The 22,057-nt window shown below is 41.2% G+C and overlaps 1 protein-coding gene across 1 annotated transcript in view; it reads left to right on the top strand.

Moving 5' to 3' along the window:
* Window positions 1-21,579, top strand: part of PROX1 (prospero homeobox 1) — a 79,562-nt gene extending 57,983 nt beyond the window's left edge. The window contains exon 5 of the mRNA XM_083605103.1: window positions 11,765-21,579. Coding sequence (XP_083461229.1) covers window positions 11,765-11,950 — 186 coding nt within the window. The 3' untranslated portion in view covers window positions 11,951-21,579. The remainder of the gene's footprint in view (window positions 1-11,764) is intronic.
* Window positions 21,580-22,057: the final 478 nt, after the last annotated feature.

Raw genomic sequence — 22,057 nt, 5'->3', positions numbered from 1 at the left:
GAGAGTTTGTTTAGAAGAATCATGTGCACACAAGGGTGAATGAATGCTCGGTAAAAAGTACTTCAGCTGTTTGCCTCTTTTCCTGTGCCTCCCCCCCCCCCCCCGCAACGCACAGGCTTCTCTCTTCATTTCATACCACCCCAGTGTGACTTCACTAAGGTGGTCGGTACTAAAACAGTTTTAATAACCCTCACTGGAGAGGAGCCTGCGTATAATGGCTTGTGTTGAGAAGAGTAGCCAAGAGACTGAGCTATAAACAGGGAAGCTCCCAGTTTGAATCCTGCCTCGGTCATAAAGGGCAGATTCACAGCACATTCAACACACATTTTAAAACACACGGCTTCCCCCCAATGAATCCTGGGAACTGTAGTTCCCCCCTCACAACTACCAGCACCCTCAACAAACCACACTTCCCAGAATTATTTGGGGGAAGCCATGTGCTTTTAAATGTATGGTGTGGAGCTGCCCAAAGTCACTAGGCCCTTCTGCATGCTTCTCTCTTTTTTCAGCCGCAGCCTGAGGGACTTACCTCACAGGGTTGTTGTGTCAAGATTACAACTAGATGACGCCTGTGAAGCACTTTTGATACTTGGAAGTGCTCAGCAGATATTCGGTTATTTTATTATTCATTTGTTTTGAGAACAGCAACACTTACCTCTGTCACCCCTTGATGTGCAGATTTTGGGTTTAATAATACCGACTTATCCTACATGGTTCTTGCTAAGATTTACTGGGGCATGGTAGTTTAAAAATACTTTATACATGTTAAATTATTATGCTTAAAAATTAAGTATATATATTTGAAGGAATGTCCGTTTCCCAGTATTCAAATTTCACTTTCTGGAAACCAGCAACTCATGATGCCTGGCCTGGCTAAAATAAAATAAAATAAAATAATGTCTAATTTGTTATTAATTTTGGTGAGGACAACCATGTGCATGTATGTGGAGGCTGTGTATGAAATTGTGCTGGTCGTATCCCTGCAGGATGTCTTAAATGACCTTGCAAATATATAGAGAAATAGTCTGGTTTTTGTCCTTTAGAAAAAGATTCTCCAAGGACTCCCATTGATACCTCACACAAACCTTTCTAAAAAGGTGCTCAGGACCGGGTGTGTTACTGAGGGAAACGGTTTCCCTAGTTGTGGACCTGGCTTAAACCTTTCCAGGCCCAACATGGCACCTAGACACATGTGCTTCTATGCAAACAGAGGTCACTTCCCAGTAAATGTGTTTAAAATGAAGGTGCAACTCCCCTAAATACAGCTGTATCTAAGTGCACTATATTTCTTCTGTTTTTAAATAAATTCATTTGCGAAAACACTCTCTCACACACACTCCAAATTAATACTGTGAAACTCAGCCACTCTATCAGGAAACCATTGACCCCCAAAGGGACTTGCTTCTGAATAAACATGTATAGGATTGGACTGTTAGACTACAATCCTATATCTCTCACCTGGGAAGGAAGCCTGGGTGGGACTTGCATTTGAGAAGGTTTATGTAGCCTTAGACTGTGAAATGTTGCCTATTTTAGAAAATAAACAAATAAACCGCTTAAATTAAAGAAAGCCAGCCCTCTAAGCAGCATACATAAAAACCACATTATCTAGATCTTTTTAAATCTAAAGAGCTACACTCAAAAGTTAAGGACAGAAAAGAGCAGCTCTTTATTATCTACTCCAAAACAATTGAAGTGGCCACATGCAATTAGCTTTAAGGCATCCAAGTCTAGTTTTGCGTTTGTGCGTGTGTGTGTGTGCTTTTTTATTTTGTGAATCAGAGTTGTAAAAGCCATCTGAAATATTCATGCAGAATTGTCTGAGAAGCAGTTTCTGTTTTATTTACTGCACACTAGAACAGCCACAGTGGATTAGTTTGACAATACCCGTAACAAAAGCACAACAGCTGATGCGTGTGATGTTAGGAGGTGACAAAACAGTTAAAGTATGCTGCTGGCTACAGGCAAGCAGTCAGCAGATGCAGACAAAAGGGTTTGTGACAAGAATAACTCTCTCTCCAAGGCGAGCAGTCAAGAGTATCCAAAATACCAATACCCTTTTCTCCTTGACATTGTCTTCTTACAGTCAGCATTTTATTGCCCTTTTATAGTCAAAAAAACAAAATGCAGTTCCCCAGGAGATCAGTTTTGACATGACGACGATCTTCATATCACCCTGACTTTTTCTTTCTTCTGAGTTTAATGACAATTAAATCTAGAGGGCAGCGCTAGTGGTGGTGGTGAGTTTGAAAGTGCAGTGGGAAGGTCTCCTGCGCAAGCAGTCCTCAGAATGCATAGCCACTGCACATTTCAGCAGAGGCTGCACACCACAACTGGTCCATAAAAGAGTGACATGTGGGTTTAAAAGGAAAATTGTGGGGGGGGGAGCATGTTAATAATCTTATGGAGGCAAGCTCCACCGTTTAAGCGATAAAGCGTGTTAACTTTGTGAAACAAGTTCATTCTCCATAAAATTACAAAATTGCAAGCATCTTGGTGCACCAGTGAAAAGACAATAAAGGCATGAGTGCCTAAAAATAGGCACTGCATCAGCCCCCTTTCACAAAAAGAAAAAGCTTTGTTTGACGGTGAAAAAGTTTTAAGGGACTGAGTAACGATTCCCTGTACAAGCTGATGTTTCTTTCAGGAGAGTGTGAAAAATCAGTTTCCAGAAGGGGAAAACAAGTGGGGAGCCTGGTGGAGAGGAGAGAGGAGGAAAGAAAGAAAGAAAGAAAGAAAGAAAAAGAAAGAAAGAAAGAAAGAAAGAAAGAAAGAAAGAAAGAAAGAAAGAAAGAAAGTGAAGGCGAGGCTGTCTTCCCTCTAACCTTTGTAATTCCCCTTCTATTCTCTATGACATTCATTCAGCTGCCAAGCATGTTTGGCAAAGGCTCGAGCCAGCCAGCACACTTCCAGTGACCGCTAACCTTGGTATGTCCTGACACTTATGATGAGTATCTGCAGGACACAGAAGGCAGGCAGGCTGCTATGTCAGGCTTTTATTATGTACTGCAGAGGCTGGGGACAGTCAGTTTAATAAAACAAATCATCCTTGAAGGTAAAGCAACTGGGAAGAGGAGAAGGAGGGGGGCAGAGGGGGAGGAGGGGGAGAAAGTCTTTGCTGCACAGGCAAAAAATAAAAATAAAGAAATAACAAGAAAACAACTGTCGGCAGTGAAGGCTCAGTGCCAGCCTGTGGAACATCATAAGCACACACACACCCCAAACTTTCACCCTGTGTGCCCTAATTTTAAGTAGGAGACACTGTTTATTTTTTGGCAAACCAGGGAAATGTAACCCTTTGCTGCTTGATTCATTGTGGGTTCCCCATGTTGAGTATGATGTCAGTGAAATTCTGTGCCAGTTTACACTCTTTGTTCCAAACCTGGTGACTTAAAACAGAAATTCTACTTCAGTTCGATAAATTTAGCAGCGCAGCCACTGGATAAGTGTCTGTGCACATCAAATTGTTGAAGTGAAACCCTTTTTTCCCCTCTGGAAAAAAAAAGGCATTCAGCACATATTTGAAAACTTTTCCCTACAGCGGCTCCAAAGCCCTGTGAGGTTTAAGAGACAGATTGGCTCGAAAAGTTACGTTTTGTTATGAAAAGAAGAACAAGATAGCTTCGGGCCGATTCATGCAACTAGTTTTAGGAAAAGTGAAAATTACACATTTTCATGATTTTTGACGTTTCTTTATCATTTTTATTTGGCAGCTTATATCCCACTCCTCTTCGCGAAGTGAAGTCAAAGCAGCTCGCAAAATATAATATATCAAAACAAATGTAATATCATATACATGACTGATACTATTTTGTTTTTGGTAAGAACGCTTAACACAATGTGATGAGCGGGTCTTGTGAAGCCTCTGGCAAAGTGTTCAGGGAGACAACCTAGAACAGTTTCAAATAGTGCAATGAATTTTATACAGGATGTGGCAAGTCAGATTTTGGAGAGACTCTCGTATCTTAAAGACTAGTTGATAACTTTATAAGAAAGTAAAGGTAAAGGTAAAGGGACCCCTGACCATTAGGTCCAGTCGTGGCCAACTCTGGGGTTGCGGCGCTCATCTCGCTTTACTGGCCGAGGGAGCTGGCGTACAGCTTCCAGGTCATGTGGCCAGCATGACTAAGCCGCTTCTGGCGAACCAGAGCAGTGCACAGAAACACTGTTTATCTTCCCGCTGGAGCGGTACCTATTTATCTACTTGCACTTTGACGTGCTTTCAAACTGCTAGGTTGGCAGGAGCAGGGACCGAGCAACGGGAGCTCACCCCGTTGCGGGGATTTGAACTGCCGACCTTCTGATCGGCAAAGTCCTAGGCTCTGTGGTTTAACCCACAGCGCCACCCACGTCCCTTTTATAAGAAAGTAAGAAACGCTTTACTCCGGTTTGTTTGGTTCCATGTAAGGTTGGAAAGAGAAGCTCCATAGCTCATTGGTGGAACATCTGCTTTATATGCAGAAGGTCCCAAGATCAATCCTCAGCCTCTGGACTGCAAGATACTCCTCCCTGCAGTCCTAGGAGAGTGGACAATATGAAGCAATATTGAGTGGACAATACGAAGCAATGTGAACCACTGGCCTGACCAGCAGAAGGCAGCTTTCTAAATTCCTACTCTCCCCCTTTTATTAGCAAGTGTTTTCACTCATTTGTGTGTCGTTTCAATTGGTTTGCTCTCTGATTGCCTCTATGCGCACCCCTTGAGGTATGCCATAAGATGACTGACAAGTAGGGATTAAGAGAGCCAGTTTCTCTGCCTTGTAGCAGTGGAGTAGACTGTGTGGCACGTAGTCTGAGAGCCCTAGTATTCCGTATCAAAATGGTAGAGTCAGATGGGCTTTTTATCTAGCTGCAGATGCAAGCAAGTAGTCCTAACCAATGGCCTTATAGGAAATGGCAGGTTCCCATTGTACAGCAAACGGTATATCCAGACTGTACAATGGAAGATGGCTACTCCAAGTATTATTATTAAGCATGTCTATAGAACACGTGTGTGTTCAAAGCACTTCACTTGCATTAACTTGTTGTAAGCTTGCCTGTAACCCTGTAATGTTGATTAGCACGGTTATCTCCATGTTGGCGATTAGGTGGTCTAAGGAAGTGAGAGAGTGTTTCTACCCCACCCTTCCTTGTAGAAGCAAAGGGCAGCCTCACAATAGAAAAATAAAACAGCAATATCAGTATTTATAGTTTAAAAAACATATCAAATCCTATGGTGCTATCTTGCAGCAGCATAGCACTATACCAGAACTGCACTCAGTCCAAAGGTCTGGGTAAATAGAAATGTCAGCTGCCTACCCACAATGCTGTACCAACTCTCATGTCAGGGTGTACCTCTACATTGATTCTGCACATGGAAGTCTAGTTATGCATACAAATCTGGCTTCCTTGATTGTGTTTCCATTGCTGGTTGACATTTCTACCCAAACCATCCATGTGGGGGGGTTTTTGGATGGCGGAGGGAAAAATAACACTCAGCATTTAAATAATGCTCATGAGCTGGGATGAGGAACTGGTGGCCCTCCAGATTTGGTTGGACTTCAACAGCCAGCATGAACCATGGTTAGGGACGATGGGACATCATCCAATGATACGCAGAAGGCCACAGATTTCCCCTTAAGAGGATTCAAAGCACTTCATTTTATGAGATGCAGCTCCTGTAATAAACGAACAAGTAAGCAGGGCCTTTACTAGGCAACCCATCTCCTCCCTCCTCGTGAGAAAATAGTGCATCTTAAGTGGGACTTGGATGATTTGTAAGACTGGATGATAGGCAATTGCTGAACCAGCTCATAGGTTCACAGATAACCATTACCAGTGCACACTGGCCAGGATGTTCCATCTTTCGCTTATTCAACACTCCCTAAATAATCAGTAGTTTTTCACCAGTACTTTCACTGCTGGTTTCTCTGCCATGTTGTAGACATATATAGCCATTTGTCCCTGGGATCTGCTGGTTACGTGGAGCAATGTGTGGCTTCTTTTCTGAGACAACCGTGTCTAAGTCTGAAGTCCACCACCTAGCTCCCCCTCTCAGCATTGTCTTTCCTCCTGGCGAATGTCAAGTATTATTACTTGATTGACTGCAGCCACCTGATGCTAGGAAAATGTTCTGGGTTCATACTAGGGATTGTTGTTGAGTCTATAAAAAGAAATCTGGACGGGGGTCTTATTTGTCACTGAGGCATTGTTTCTGCAGATGTTTCTGCTGGAGAGATGTTCAATCAGTTAGGTGTAAAGACGTACTTAGTAGGTCATCATCACTTAGGGTCAGGCAAAAGCTACCCCCAGACACACGCAATTAGCACAGCTGACTGCTTAATTGCCCACTTGGAGAAAAAAAATATCTATCTAGCCACCCATCCATTTAAACAATTAGATGCTTTGCCTCAGAATGTGCAGTTCTCTTAAGAAAATATTGTACTCTTCGTGATTGGGAATGGGGGGGGGGGCAGCTACAACTGAGGTGGGAGGAGTGCTTAATTTCAAAAGATAGTCTCTCAGGCTCAAAACAAGCCTGGGAGCTGCATCTCCTGACCTGGAAATTTTTACATACTGGTTGTGGTTAGTCAGTGGTGAGGGAAAGGCATTCTGCATAGGCCCAGAAGCTCTTTTTTGTTAAAAAGAAATAGCAAAATCCATCTAATTCACATGGTATGGAAAACAGGTCGCAGAGCTTAGCTCTGCTGAGCCCTGGCTCAAGCTAAACCCTGGCTATTAGGATAATATGCAACACAAAGGAATAAGCTAAGGCTCCCTGGCATGAAGAAGCAAGCTGGATGGACAATAAAAATAGACCAGGTCTGGAATGGCTGAAGACTGTTGTAAACCTTTGGAAGCATAGGGTAGGCAGCCACTCATTTTGCAAATGTTTCCTCAGAACGAAGGAGGGGAGTTTGTAAGGAACTCAGCTTTCGGCAAATTTACCTATAAAACCTGTTACTGCTTGATATTTTCTCAAGCTATTTGCAGTCCCAAGGTACCTCCCTCCCTAGCTCCCATATATGCATCGTATGTTTCAGTCAACTCTGACGTTGTCCTTTCTGGTTTTTTATCTGTTTTTATTTACAGCAGGAGTGGGGAATAGTTTTCAGCCCCAGGACCATATTCCCTATGGGGTACCCTTCCACTGGCAGGCAGGGCAAAAGGCAAAAGTGGGTGCAGCAATGAATGTAAATTTTATCTTTGCACAGTAGGTTAGTTTTACACACACACACACACACACACACACACACACACACACACACACACCTACCTCTCTGTCTTCCATCCAGGCAAGCAAGAGGCGTTGCCAGAGTTCAAGGACACTTTCTACCCAGGCAAAAGTACTCAGGGAACATCTGAAGCAAGGCCAGAGAGAGTCATTGCCTGGAGAGTGAGTGTGTGGCTGGGGAAAATCTTGTGAGGCTTGGAGGGTCACATTTGACCCCAGACCTGTTTTTTTACAGCACTGTGTTGTTCTTTTAGAGATGAAGCAACTCGAGCTACACAGATGAATCTAAAACTGGGAGTACCGTATAAGTCATGAAATCGGGCATCTGATTCTTTCGTGTCGTATGAGTTACTTTGAATTTCATCTGAAGCTTGAAGCGCTTCATCTGTTCCGAAGAGAAGCTGTAGGAGCTCTTAATCATCTGCTATAATTGAATAATCTGGGGTCATCTCCAAACCTGGCTACCTTACTGTTCACCTCTCATCAAGTTAACAGTGAGAGTCCGCAGACCCTTGAAGGGCCCTGCTGTTTACACTTCACATAGCATCCATTTATTCCTGCCCTCTGTTTCCTACTGTTCTAGCGGTTCCTGTAAGCAGCAGCGGCCGGCGTGCAGGGAAGAGGCGGTGCTTACCTGACCTCCTGACAGCTGAGCTGCTGCTGCTTACCAGGAGGGAGAGGGGCAAGGCGGCAGGGAGGCTGGCACAGTGAAAACCCTCCAGCGGAGTCAATCCAGCCCTACTGTCAGTGCGTTTGCATCATGCTGACCTCCCCACAGCCTTGGCTCTCCTCTTCTCCCTCCTGGTAAGCACTAGTGACTTGGCTTTTAGGAATTAAAGTGAGCATTGCCGCCCACAACACCATCGGCTACAGACTTTATGTGGCCCTGTACCCAATCACTGTCAAATTTGTTTGTCACATCCTCTGAATAACCTCTAGCAAACTATACCTGGCATCATTTGAACAGATTAATGAATAAAATCTAAATTTTAAATTTGCTTACCAAAAATGGTGTGTGTGCATGCGTGGGGGTGTGTGCACTGAAATATCAAAGTTCTTTAGGAACACTTGGGCAAGTGTTATTTGGCTCTGCAACCTTTGTCACTTCTCTTTCCCATTGTTTCCCTCCAACACGTTCAGTGAAAGTTATTGCAAAGAATCCATTCAGCTTTTCTTCCTTTAGAGCTCTTTTTTTTTTTTTACACACATTTGTTCCGTAGGAGTTTTCCTGTGAAATGCCCTGAGACCTGCAGGTTGGGACGCTATGTAAATTCAACAAATAATTAAATAGGAGTTCCATATATTCTCTGGAATGATGTCCCACCTCTGTGATACTGATTAGCTTGTTCATTTGCTTGTCTAGCATGGCCTTCTCCAAGCCACCACATCAGCCCAAGCCTTTACGGCCAGTGGGTTGATGGGAGTTGTAGTCTAGCAACATCTGGATGGGCACAGGTTGTGGAAGGCTACTGGCAAAGGGCTGGGTGCAACAAAGAGCTGTAAGACTCATCACCACACCACAATCCCTGCCAATCAAGACTAGACATTGATGGGCTGGCTTAGTGTAAGGCGGTTTCATACCGCATTTGGGGAAGCATCATTACAGCTCAGTGCTAGAGCATCTACTGTACCTTGCATGCAGAAGGTCTCAAGTTCAATATCTGGTATCTCCAGTTAGAAAATAACCCTGCCTGAAAACCTAGAGAACCACTACCAGTTTGTGTAGACCAATGTTCTTCAGCCCTAGGTCCCTGCCCTGATGTTGTTAGACAACTTCATCCCATCATCCATGACCACGGACTAGATTGGCTAGGGATTGTGGGAGTTGTAGTCCATCAATATCTGAGGACCCAAGGTTGAAGATCATTGGTGTAGACAACATTGAACTAGATAGACCAATGATCCAGCTGGGTATTAGGCAGCTTCCTGGAACTGGGATGGGGAATCTGTGACCTCCATATGTTCGACTCCAACTCCCACCAGCCGCAGCCAGAATGGCCAGTAGTTAGGGGTCATGGGAGTTGTAGTTCATCCACATTTGGAGACCGCAGCTTCTCCATCCCTGCCATAGTAAGTTCCCTTGCCTTTTCATGCCATCCTTGACTCCATTTCTTTTTTTCTGAGGGCACTTAAGTTCTCTTTTTTAATCTGTAGCACAACTCTGAAGGGGAAAATGTCTGTTGTTTTTGAATACTTAACCAAACCTACAGAAAAATATTTGACTTTATTTATCAAATATTTATTATATTTCCATAACATTTGGCAAATACCTCCCACCCTCCCCAAACTCCCAGCCCTCCATAATCAGATTTGGACAATAACAAGAGCTGTCGTTTTCAAGGGAAGGATTCCTAGAACTATACAGCCTCTGATTGTAGACCCCTACAAACACCAGCATCAAATAGTTAGCATATTTAGTGTTTATATGACTAAAGAGTCAAACACAGCGGTGTGTTGCCGAACTATTTTTCCCTAGAAAAGACAGACATTTTTTCCAATCCTGAATATTGAATGCCCCCCCCCCGTCTCTCTTTGCATATCACGCCTTCAGTATTATGAGTCAATATGCCATTTGCAAATGACACTCAGTGTTTGGGTCCAAATTCCACCCTCTAGCGCATGCAAGCGACTCCCACTGACTTCAGCAGCAGCTGATCACATGTCTGCCTCATGGCAAAACCTGGCTCCTAGATCACTGCTGTGTCATCTGCTACAACGGGCGAGAAAGCTTTCGGCGCTTTGTTACAGGAGGAGATGTTTAAGGTCTTCGGTATGAAGTATGAAGAAGGTGGATGAACTCCTTCAAGAGCAGCTGGGAGGAAAGGGTTTTGCTAGCTGGATCTGAAATTACAGATAGTCGGTGGTCCACGTCTTCAGGAAAGTCCTTTGAGTGGGTTATGCCCCAAAATGCATAGAGCACTGCTTGAGCTGAACATAAAAAGTTGGCTTAATCAGGTCAAAACTATCCATCTGGCTCATGGACCAGATGACACACCGGCCTGGCAATTGTTTATGCCCCCACCACCCACACAAGATATCACCAATTTTGACAAAAGGAAATAAATCTAGATTAGACCCTGATCTAGGGTGGACACAGAGAGGTTTAAGCACCCTAATGAGGATGCAAGGTGTCCCCTCCCAGATGTATCATCTGCTGAGCAGGGAGGGACAGTAATTCCCTTCCTCAGCTCTTTTGCACAGACCATCATCAGAGGAGGGGCAGGAGCTGTGTGCCTTTGGCCACTCCCACTGCTGGCATGTGCAGTCCCAGGTCTTCAGAAGTTCTGCTGACAAGAGTTGCATTGTGAGTGGCCACCCGCATAGGATGGGCATGACGAAGTGGGCTTGAATCTGCAATAAATAATACCATAAGAGTTTCCTGCGGGGAGTAAGCTCCATGCAACTCGACAGTGCTACAGCCGCTTGGCTGCATAGATTCAACTTGCAAAACAAATGAATGAAAAGGAGATGATTTAGAGGAAGTTGCCTTCATGACAAGGGCACTTGTCTCCAACCCACAGTTGCAGAAGATGCTGGAAGCTGCCCATCCATGTGCAAAATGATTTCCAATACGCCAGATAGACTGGGTTGTTATTTAGAAACCGAATGGGTCAGAAAGAACCTGGGTCCATGGTCACAACACAGACACACACCGGAAGCATAGGGGTGTGTTTTTATCTGAACACTCATGTTGAAGGGGGACTATAATATGTGAGTGCAAGGAAATGTTATGGGAGAACAACAAACAAAGCAACTTCTCAACCAGGTCATTTGAAGGGGGCTTTACTAGGTGCTCCTAGATATCCTTATTTCTTTGCTGGGCTTTCAGAACTAGCTGGGACCGGAATAACAATAACAATATTTATTTATTTGTACCCATCCGACTGTGTTACCCTAGCCATTCTGGGCAGCTTCCAACATAATATATAGAGAAACAATCACAACAGAACACAACAGAACATCACACATTAAAAGAGTCCCAATGCAGGGCTGCCTTCAGACGTCTATGGAAGGTCGTATAATTATTCATCTCTCTGCCATCTGATGGGAGGGTGTTCCACAGGGCAAATAATAAAAATTTATTAATTGAGTATGCTGGAATTAAGAGGCAACATTCTTTTCAGAACATGCTAAATTCTCAGAGAAAAGAGGAAGAAACACATCAATATTTGGGCAAAAAGCTCCTGCAGATCTTCAATAGCTGTGTATTATTGCTCTTTGTATTTTTTATTTTTTTACTCTTTCCATTGCCTTCCTCTGCTAATTATATCTTATAAATCCAGCACCCACTAAACCCAGATGTTCATATTTTAATACCTACATTCTGTGGTTCAACTTTGCAAAGCTAGCTAACACATGTTTTAAAAGTTATTACTATTGTACTATATATAACAGCCTTGCCTAAGAGAATAGAGGCCTGCCGCATTTAGAAAATGCAGGTGCTATGTAAGCTCCCTTTTGAAAGCAAGAACTTAGCTCAGTTTCCTTTGAAGACCCAGAGACTTGAAACTGAAAACTTTTATTAATGCCATTGTCTCCTTGTATCAGCAGGTTCCAGAGAGATTCCTGGAAGTGGCTCAGATCACATTACGAGAGTTTTTCAATGCCATTATCGCAGGCAAAGATGTTGATCCTTCCTGGAAGAAGGCCATATACAAGGTCATCTGTAAGCTGGACAGTGAAGTTCCTGAGATTTTCAAATCCCCAAACTGCCTCCAAGAGCTTCTCCATGAGTAGAGATTTCAACCACTATTTATGAATGTATAAAAAATTAGCAGACCCCATTTTTTATGCCCATGTTGTGCATGTGAGTGCGTGTGTGTGTACGTGTGTCTATATTAATTTCATATATATATATATATATATATATATATATATATATATATATATGGAATCAAATAAGAATCCACCATGATTATTTTTATTTGATAAGTAACAAGTTGATAATTATTTTAACTCCAAGTTTTGTTTTACTTTTGCCCATGATTTTTAATATTTGGAAGGGGAAACATTTGGGTTACTTTTCTTTTTCAGGGAGAAGAATGTTTTGAAGTGTGTGCAAGCCTGTTTTAGTAAGTTTAGGGCATTACATTTTGCTACAAAGTGGCATTTTGTCTTAGAAAGACAAATGTCGCAATCCTACATTGATGTTTTCTTCGTTTGTACGAAGCTCGCAATTCTAGAGAGGCATTTTACAAGCATAGAGCTTTCTAAATTTTAGCTCAACTGTTCATTGAAGGCGGTAGATTTTTTGTGTTATAGTTTAGAAGACATATAAACAACCCTTTCAGTCACTTAAACGTCAAAGGCAGTATCTATCCACACCAGTCTTCAAGCTTTTCTCTTACAAGAACAACATATGCCCCCCCAAATCATTTTGCCCCGTTTTCCAGTGCCCCTAGATGCTGCTGCAGCCATGTGCATCTTCTGCCATATACCCTACTGCAATGTTCTTCAACCTTCTGTCCCCAGATAGCGTAAGGTCATAAAACCATAGAATTGGAAGGGACAACATTCATCATTGGACAACACTTCTCATCAGCCACAGCCATTAGCCAATGGTTAGGGAAGATGGGAGTTGTAGTCCAACAACATCTGGAGACTCAAGATTGAAGAAAACTTCTCTACTGCAGTGATTTCCCCATCTTGTCCATCCCTTCAGTAAGGTAGGGAATGGAGAGGAAGAGTTTCTGTGAACTCACTGCAGGCCCGAAAAGGCTCTATTTTGGATTGGACCAAGATTCCAGCAAGGTTCAGGTCCAAACAGATTAGGGAGATGGAGTTAGAACCCCAAATTCCAGTGCCGAGAGTTTTGCTCACTTTTGGGCTTTGCTCCCACCACTGTTCACCTAAATCTTGCCGCCACCGCCACCCAACTGCATTTCAAACAAAGCAATACTGCACAAAACATAAAGTAAATTAAGGCAAGGGGTTTGGGTATTATCGAAGAGGCTATACACAGCATTCTAGGAGTGATTTTAAGTGTCGTAATAATACGGTCAGCTTATAAAAGCAGTAGTATTTCACTCTCCGTAGAGCAAAAAACAAAAACAAACTCTTGCATGGCTCTCAGCCATAGCTGAGCATTTTTAAGTCCCATTATTTCACCAGTAAATATTGTGGTAACTCTCTCCTGTGGGAATCGGTGTGCCTTTAAGGTTACAATCCTATGCACACATACTCGGGGAGGTATGTGCCATGGAACCTAGAACTTACTTCTGAATAGTTGTTGTTAGGATTAATCCGCTTTATTAAGGTGTCCTTTCCCTTTACCACACTGAACGGTCAGGTTTCCCCCACATCCTGGGAGCCATCTTTATCAAAATACGTTCCTCTGTCCCAACTAGACCCTCAAGTGGTGTATATATTTGATATTTCACATTTTTACCTGAAAAGTAATGTTTGAAGTTACCCTTTCATCTGAGAAACACTGTAACATACCTTTGCTTTATTCTAAAAATTAATTGCTGAAGAAGCAAAAAAGAAAAAAAGAAAAATGTAAAGCAAAGCAAAACAAAAAGATACGTCGGATCAAAGTACAAGAAAGCTTGTATTTTTCTGGCTGGGGTTGATGGGAGCTGACATGTGGAGGGCACCAGATCAGAGAAAGCTGGCACAGAGACATTTAAGACATTTTTTGTTTAAAGGAATAAACACAGCACAATACACAGAGAGAACACAACTCTAGCAAAAATGGGCTATTCCAAGTTTCATTGAACCCAGCAGGAACTTAAGTGGTTAACGGTGCTTTCTCACTTCCTTGGAGTTGAGGAGGCTTCAGTGCCTCTGGGTTTGTTGCCTATAAATCACGGAGAAACTTTATCCCTGTCTTTTGGGCTAGGGAAGCAGAAGCTAGCCACTTTTATTATTTCCTCAATCGTAAGTGATTCATTAACACGGAAGTAAACCTGATCAAACCACTTCTCTTCTACAACAAAAGTAAGCGGCATAAAATAAAAAAAGAGCGTAGTGCTTACCAGAATGGGGCTTACCAGTGCTTACCTGTCACTTCTCAACAAGAGAACTTTCCCCTTTTTACCACCACCTTGCGTTGAAGAGCCACATGGATCAATGCGAGTCCCGGCTGCAGACAAATATGATTTCAGCAGGTACCCAAGGCCAAACGAGACATGATTCTTCCTTGTAACACCCAATGGAAATGGCCACCATATACATATTCCTGCCCCTCTGTAATATCTACTATACATCGCTATATGCAGCCCATAATGTTCTATGCTTGTCCACCTGCATGGGGCAGGAAGATACCACAATAGCCAATTGCTTTATGTTGTTGCTGTGAGGAGATAGACACATGGCGGCCATTTTCAGCGCCAAGTGAATAAAAAAATATGGGTCTGAATATAAGCCGTCCCCAAATCTAGCCACTCCCTATATGGATTTGTTAAATCAAGGTATCTCTAGCTATAAGAGCACAATTGTAGACTGTATTCGGGTTTTATATAAGCCAGATTTTGGGGAGGGGCAGGAGAGCGTGGCCTATATTCAGACCACTACAGCACTTAGCAGATCTAGTTGGCCCTGATTTTTGACATTTACTGAAACAGAATTCATATTTTAAAGCAGCCGCAGATGGAATTTCTCCACATGGTGACCAAAATAAGTTTACCTTAGAGTGGAAAATTAGTAATAGGAGTTGAATGAATACAACTGCAGTGAATTGATACAATAATCAGCTTTTTTCTTAAAAGCTCGCTGTTAGTTTTAAATGCTTTCTTCAGTGGTCTCCTTTTTTCTTTGGGCATTTTTGCAAAGGTGTAGTGTCTAGTAATGTTTTCTTATATTCTATGGCACTATGTATTTGTCGTTTCTCTGTTGTCTTTTGTACAGATGCAGTAAGAATTTATTGTTATCTGGGCTAGCAGTTTTCCTTATCCACCCCTTACTGGCAATTTGATACAGATTTGATACCAGTTAGCCAAGGTATCTTTTTTATAGCTTATCAATTTATTTTTTTTAAAGGACCCTACCTTTTACTCCATTTCTTGAGCTTCGTTGTTTTTTTCTTATTAAAGAATTGTCTTTTGAGTTTGAAGAATGAAAGTTTACCCCATGCAACATTATATATATTTTGAAAAAGCTGACCTAGTCATTGCAAAGATGCTTCATTTACAAATACTGCTTGAAGAGACAGAAATGGATGAAAGTAGTTGTCAGTGAAAAGCCTTAAAAACCTGCTGATTAAAAACAAACAAACTAGGACACCAGGACCACAATCTAGCGACCCTCTTCCACATGCAATAACAGAATTTATCCATGCTGAGTACCCATTTTCTTGGTGCAAGACTTTTGCACAATAATACAAGCAAATACATTCAGGCAACATACACTACAAGCAAAGCCCAATGGGTCTTTTCATATGTAACATCCCTGGCCCAGTAAACCATGGTTTTTTAAACTAGGAGCATGGCTCTCCCCTTGCATGTCATCCTTAGCATTTCAATCCTGGTTTGTTTAAAATCTACTTCCCAATCGTATCGAAACTTGGGAGCTGTGATACCAGTTTATTAACCAGGATCTTAAACTGCAGTTTGATCCACATTTAAGAACCTGGCTAGTAACCTGACATCAAACCACAGTTCCCTGTTTCGGACATGAGCCATAGTTTATACAGACCAGGATATAAGTGCCAAGCAGGTGCACAAAGTGAGGAAGCAAGGGCAGAGCTTTCTGGCTTGGCACTTGTTCCTATCTTCATAAACTATGGTCTATTGAATGTCTGAACTGCGCCTAATTGTACATAAGCTTCTTTTTTCATTCGCCACTCTGTGGGTTGCAGCCCCTGCTGTTATTTTCAGATGTGAATTGTGTCTATGCAGTGTAGGTGATTTCGCCAATACCATGGGATAAAGGACCACCAATTAGTTGTAGTATGCTTTGCCCTCAAAGCAAGCCATGCTGCTTCCAGACTTCCTCTAAAGTACTTAGAACAGTTTTGCTTTTTGCAGCCATACAGTTGACAGCATAATTGCCACTGTTTTAATTTGTGCACGATGGGCAAACCATTAGGACATTTGTATATGTTGGATTTTGCTGATGATCTCCTGCAACCCCATGTTCAGGAGGTTTGTCCCTGTTCCAAGCACTGCTGGCCTAGATGTGCTTAGTGACATTGGAGGCAGAGCTGCTGCCATGCCCAAATAATGACTGCAGCTCTAGATTTCTGCACTAGCAAGTACGTCTTGCTTGAAGTACGTACTGCGGCGCTATCTGTCCTGCTGTGCCATTGCTGCTCAGAACATCTCAATATGCTTCTTCATTGAGTATTGGGACTATTCCATATCTGATTTAGGACACATTTCTGCTGAAGCTTTCTGGAAATGTAGATGAGGCCTTCAAGAGCTATATCCTCCCCTTATGCTATCACAAGAACAATTTGCCATTGGGCTGTGCATATACTTAACTTTATTAATTGGGGAGGGGACCCATTTTTGTAGCGATCGCTTACATACAGAGTCTGCTGTTTCATTGGCCAGTTTCACATGTAATCCTAAGCTAAACCATGGCTAAGCGTGAACGTGCAAGTGAGGAAAAATCATAGTTTCTTCACGCCTCTCCTGGTCCTGCTACTGTAATGTTATGACATGGTTTAGTTTTCTGTTATGTCTGAACTCGGGCTAATGGTTTGTCTTGCTCCAGACAAACCACAAGCTGTATCCATGGTTTGTTCTTGGCTTACGGAGGGAGACTCAGCTTTAGACATAATGTTGAACCAAACCATGTTTTACTTTTGGGTAGTGCAGGATTGAAGCAGCCACACTTTACATCTGAGTATTGACACAATTGTTCACTTTTGCTAAGCTATGTTTTGCCTTTGCATTATGTATGAACTCAGCCGCCTAGAAACATAAAAAAACCCACAACTACCATACTAAAGCCATATTTCACATATAATATATATTAGATGCACTTCTAGAAATATTTTCCTTATACGTGTTTTTGTTTTCGCTGTTAATTGTTAGCATTACTGGTTTTGTGCGATTATCACTACTATAATTATTATTGACTGAAAATGTGATTATTTGAATTTGGTTGAACACTACAGCTTGGGGCATTATTTTATTTATTTATTTATACGTAGCATACATCAAATCACTAGTGAATGACACACAAGAGTGCTAAGGAAAGAAAAACAGGCAAGTCTTGATCTGATACATTGACATATACAATTCATCTAGATTTATGGTGACTTCATTGCATTATATAGCCATATTGCCTTTGTGCCTTCCAAGGCACATAAAATAAAATAGAAAGCATCAATCTTTGCTGTACTTCAAGTAGTCTTCATCATCATTGATCTTTAATATTCCCCATATATATATATATATATATATATATATATATATATATATATATATAATTTGATCTGACCCTGATCCTACAAATGTCCATTGCCATGGAAGTCTTTTGTGCAGAAGGGTTTTTCCCCTACTGTGCTGCCCATTATAATCCCATTATGAAGAAAGCAAGAATGCTAAGCCTAAAAAAACACATAGGATTGCAGTTGAGGCAGCTGCCTCTGCCATGCCCCTAATAATGGTTTTGTAGGTGAGCTGCTACTCCTCCAGATATACAGGGTATAGCAGTACTGGCTGGAATATATTCCTGGCGAGCAGACCTGAGTGAAGACCATCGCTCACCCCAAAGTCGGTTAAGCTAAGCTTACCAGACGTCCCCGTTTCCCGGGGACAGTCCCCGGATTTACAAATCAGTCCCCTGACAAAATCCATCTATTTAGTAGGAAGTTGAAAAGTGTCCCCGGATTCATTGAAAAAAAAATCTGGTAACCTTAGGTTAAGCGGCCATGCCCAACCAACCAAGCAACCAACATCCCACCCATAAAAACTGGGAGAATTCAGTTCCCAGTTGCAGGAGAGCCATTGCCTTCGCAACCTCTGCAAAACCGACATGAGCTTGTAGTGCAGATGTGCTTTTGCCATTACGATGTGTCTTTTGCGGCAGCTTTGCCTAGCGATAGCAGTTGCTGGTGTCGTATTGCCATAGCTGTCAACTTTTCCCTTTTTTTTAAGGGAAATTCCCTTATTCCAAATAGGATTCCTCAGAAGAAAAGGGAAAAGTTGACAGCTATGCATATTGCTGACCCCGCGCTTCTGAGCCTGGGATGTCAGCAAACTACCGCAGGCGTGGCATGGAGCAGGGCCCGCAATAATCACACACCCCTCTCACACAGACACACACACACCAGCTGCCCTGCCGTTTCTGAGCAAAACTGTGCATCGGATTGGGTCATCAGGCTGCTTTTGTTGTGGTAAAGAAAGGTTTACATGGGGAAAGGAGTTCAAAAATAGCTGTGATCCAACACTGGCCCTTCCACCTCCCCGATCTGTGTTGACAAAGGTGAGGTTATAGTGAGTGCCTAGACCTTACATTCACCAGCAGAAGGATTAGGGAACAACAACACAACAAAAATCCTTCAAACCACCAGTTTTTCCTCCCCTTCACAAGTACAACTGTTCTTGTGCCTTCTGTGGCTTAACAATTTTCATCTTTTTGAACCTTTTCCTGCCCCTTTCCTCACAGCCGCAATAAGCTAGGTTCTTTTCTCCCACCCTCTCCCACCCCGTTTTTTCAGCTGTTTGACATGATGTTGATAGCTATGCATATTTTGTGTCTTTTTAAAGAAAAAAAATTAAAAAGCAGGAGACTAAGTTTTTGAAGAAGAGAATTTTTAGAACAGTTTGATAATGCAAATTATTTTTTTCTCATGCCTTTGGGCGGCATTCAATTTTCGAAAAAAACAACAAAATCTTGTAGAAAGCCAACTTTTTTGTAATAGTGGTGCAGATCTTGTGTTTTCTTAGCCTAATAAAAAGTAGTATAGAAGCAATATTTCATACGTAATATATATATGTGTATACATATACATACATATATACCCACATATACATACGATAATATATATATAGATATATATATATGTATATAAGCTTATACACACACAATATGCGTGTGAAGTGAAAAGCTTACCTTTTTCCAATGTAGATTAAGAACCTATTTTAGACATTTGTTATGTTTTGTGAGAAGAATGTTCTATTTGAAACTATGAAACATTTAATTCTTACTGTATCTCTGGTTGTGTAATGGGAGCGCTTCACATTAAATGGTTTTTAAAAAGTGAAAGATATTAGAATGTAGTAATTATTTAATGAAGTGTTCACCCATATAATCCTGAGGTTTGCTTTTGTGCCTCTGAGTATTATTTAATTTAAAGTGTTTTAAGTTTGCAGAATCATTGTTACTGTACCAGGTATGTGGGTGAACATCTATAGCTGAGGGGAACTTTTATAAAGCAATGTATATATTCAGCTTGACGGCTTTTCTCAAATAAAAGGCACATGATTTTAATAACTACACTCTGAGAACATCTGTTAAATTTATAAGAAACACTGCAGTAACTGTATAGATAGTTGAAAGCATTCTTTAAAACCCAGCTCAATACTTTTTAAAAGAGGTCTCTCTCTCTCTCTCTCTCTCTCTCTCTCTCTCTCTCTCTCTCTCTCTCATCATGTGTCCAGGACATGAGTGATTCAGTTTCTGTAAAATTACTGAATTTCCCCCCCTTCCCATGTGCACAAAATAATTTATTGGCAAAGGGTTCCCTCCCTCCAGGTTAATAGTAACTAAGAAATAAAAGTGAAGATTTTGTGGCTTTAAATATAGGACTTTCACCAGCAGAACAGAAAGATATAAATATATATAAATATATATAAATAAATAAATATAAATATATATAAGAAGTGGTTTGCAAACCCCCTCAAATGAGCATTGTACATGAAAATGAATCAAAAATTAAAAAAAACAAATCCTCCTCTATTTGTCATGTGTATTATATAGTAATTATTGATGTTCTAGTGCAAAGACTTCTTTTGGGTATCTCTTCTGTGTTTTGACATTTTTTGATAAGCATTGTTTTCAAAAAGCTCCCCTTTCAAGAATGTAACTGATTTATATGAGTAAGCAGTTACTGTATTGCACTTAAATGTTCTGTTGAAGGAAATGCAATTTTTGTTTTTCTGTGGAACTGTTGGTTGTAAAAAAAACCACAAAAACAAAAAAAAACCATTGAAAATGCTCATATTTTCAGCTGGGATTAAAAAAAAAAAGCTGGTGTTTAACTTTTGTGTCTTCTTAGGAATAGGTCTGTTTCGAAGTAGGAAAGGTGGTGATTTCAGGCATTTTTCTTGTTTTCCTTTTGCCATCTGAGACCCTCAGTTTATGTTCTCAGCTGTCATCAGAAATATTAAAAATTGTACAAGATATATACAGTCAAATCTGGATGAGACTCAACCTTGAATTCTAGCCCGAGTATGTATGGCCTGGACTTTCACAAGGCATTAATAACAGTATAACACTGTAGGTCAGACTTTCTTCAGCCTGGTGTCCTTCAGGTACAGATGGACTTCAGTTCCCATCAGCCCCGCCAATGGCTAGGAATGATGGGATTTGTAATCCAGTTAAACTTGGAGGGCACCAAATTGAGGTATGCTGCTGTAGGTTTTGACGCACACACAAACACACGTTCGTTTAGTGAGAAGATATTTGGCCATATAGATCTGGACGAAAGACTCAGAGAAATATATTTATTTATCTGGAAGAATCAAAGGTTAAGGCATAAACTTCTCTTGTCCCAGCTACTTCTCATATGTATATAGTTAGGAAAGTGACAAAAACACTGCCTTTATATTATTTAGCAATATGTTGTAAATAGCATTATTAAACTTTTTTTTGTAATAAAGACCCTTTAATTTGAACTTAGTACAATAACTGAATTAATAAAGTCAATTTTTGAATTTTTTTTTAAATTTATTTTTTAGCTAGAGGCAATTTCAACTGTGGAATTTTCTTTTTGTTTGTTTGTTGATGTTGTTGTCTATTGTTCTGAAGACTTTGCATAATTTATTGGTTTAATTTATCCTAATTTATTTGATGGTGTACAATTTTGTATTGCCAAGGATGTACTGTAATATTAATTGATGATGTGATAAAACATGAAGACTCCCCTGTCTGTATGGAGGGAAAAAAAGGTGCAGTAGACAATTGATTTTGGGGGGCGGGGAATTACAATTCTAGCTTGGCAGCTACTAAATTGAAAAGAAATCAGGAAAAAAATGTTTTTTGGGGTTGGGGGGGTTGGGGTGGGAGGGAGGGAATCTTATTTTGTGTGTTTTAAGCTTTTGTATACTCTCCAGACCTTTACCTTTTTGCTTTGTACCACTTAAAGGATACAGTAGTTCAATTGCCTTGTGTGCCTTCCATCTTCTCTGAACTGAATGTATGTGCAGTATATATGCAAGCTTGTGCAAAATAAAATATAAATTACAAGCTCATTGCCATGGTTTATATTTCTTTCTAAAAAGCCTCTCCTCTGGTGCGCCAAAGGCTAAACCACTGATAGCAAGGTTTTCTACAGAACACACACAGCACACTTTTTTTTTTTCCTGTTGGGGAATCAAAATAGTCCCCCAACATGTCATTGAGGAGCTTCAGAAGCCAGGAGGGTTAGTGGGGATAGGGAAGGGGAAAGTTTGCAACTATCTTACTTTTAAAAGGCATCTGAAGGCAGCCCTGTTTAGGGAAGTTTTTAATGTTTAATTCTGTATTGCATTTTTAACATTCGGTTGAATAGTCACTTGCCTGAGAGATAAAGCAGTCGATATAATAATACCTTTATACAAATCTATCGTCCCACTGGTTTTGGATTTGTGTACGATTAATTTTTCGATGTGTTTTCGTGTTGTGTAGTTGTGCCATCGAATAAAGCCGGACGTTGGAAGATCCACGACAGGCAAACTAAAATACTTCTTC

The sequence above is a fragment of the Podarcis filfolensis genome (genome assembly GCF_964270895.1).
Source record: "Podarcis filfolensis genome assembly, chromosome: 3".
NCBI lineage: Eukaryota > Metazoa > Chordata > Lepidosauria > Squamata > Lacertidae > Podarcis > Podarcis filfolensis.
Note: the sequence above shows the minus strand (reverse complement) of the source record. Positions and strands in the feature narration are given on the sequence as shown.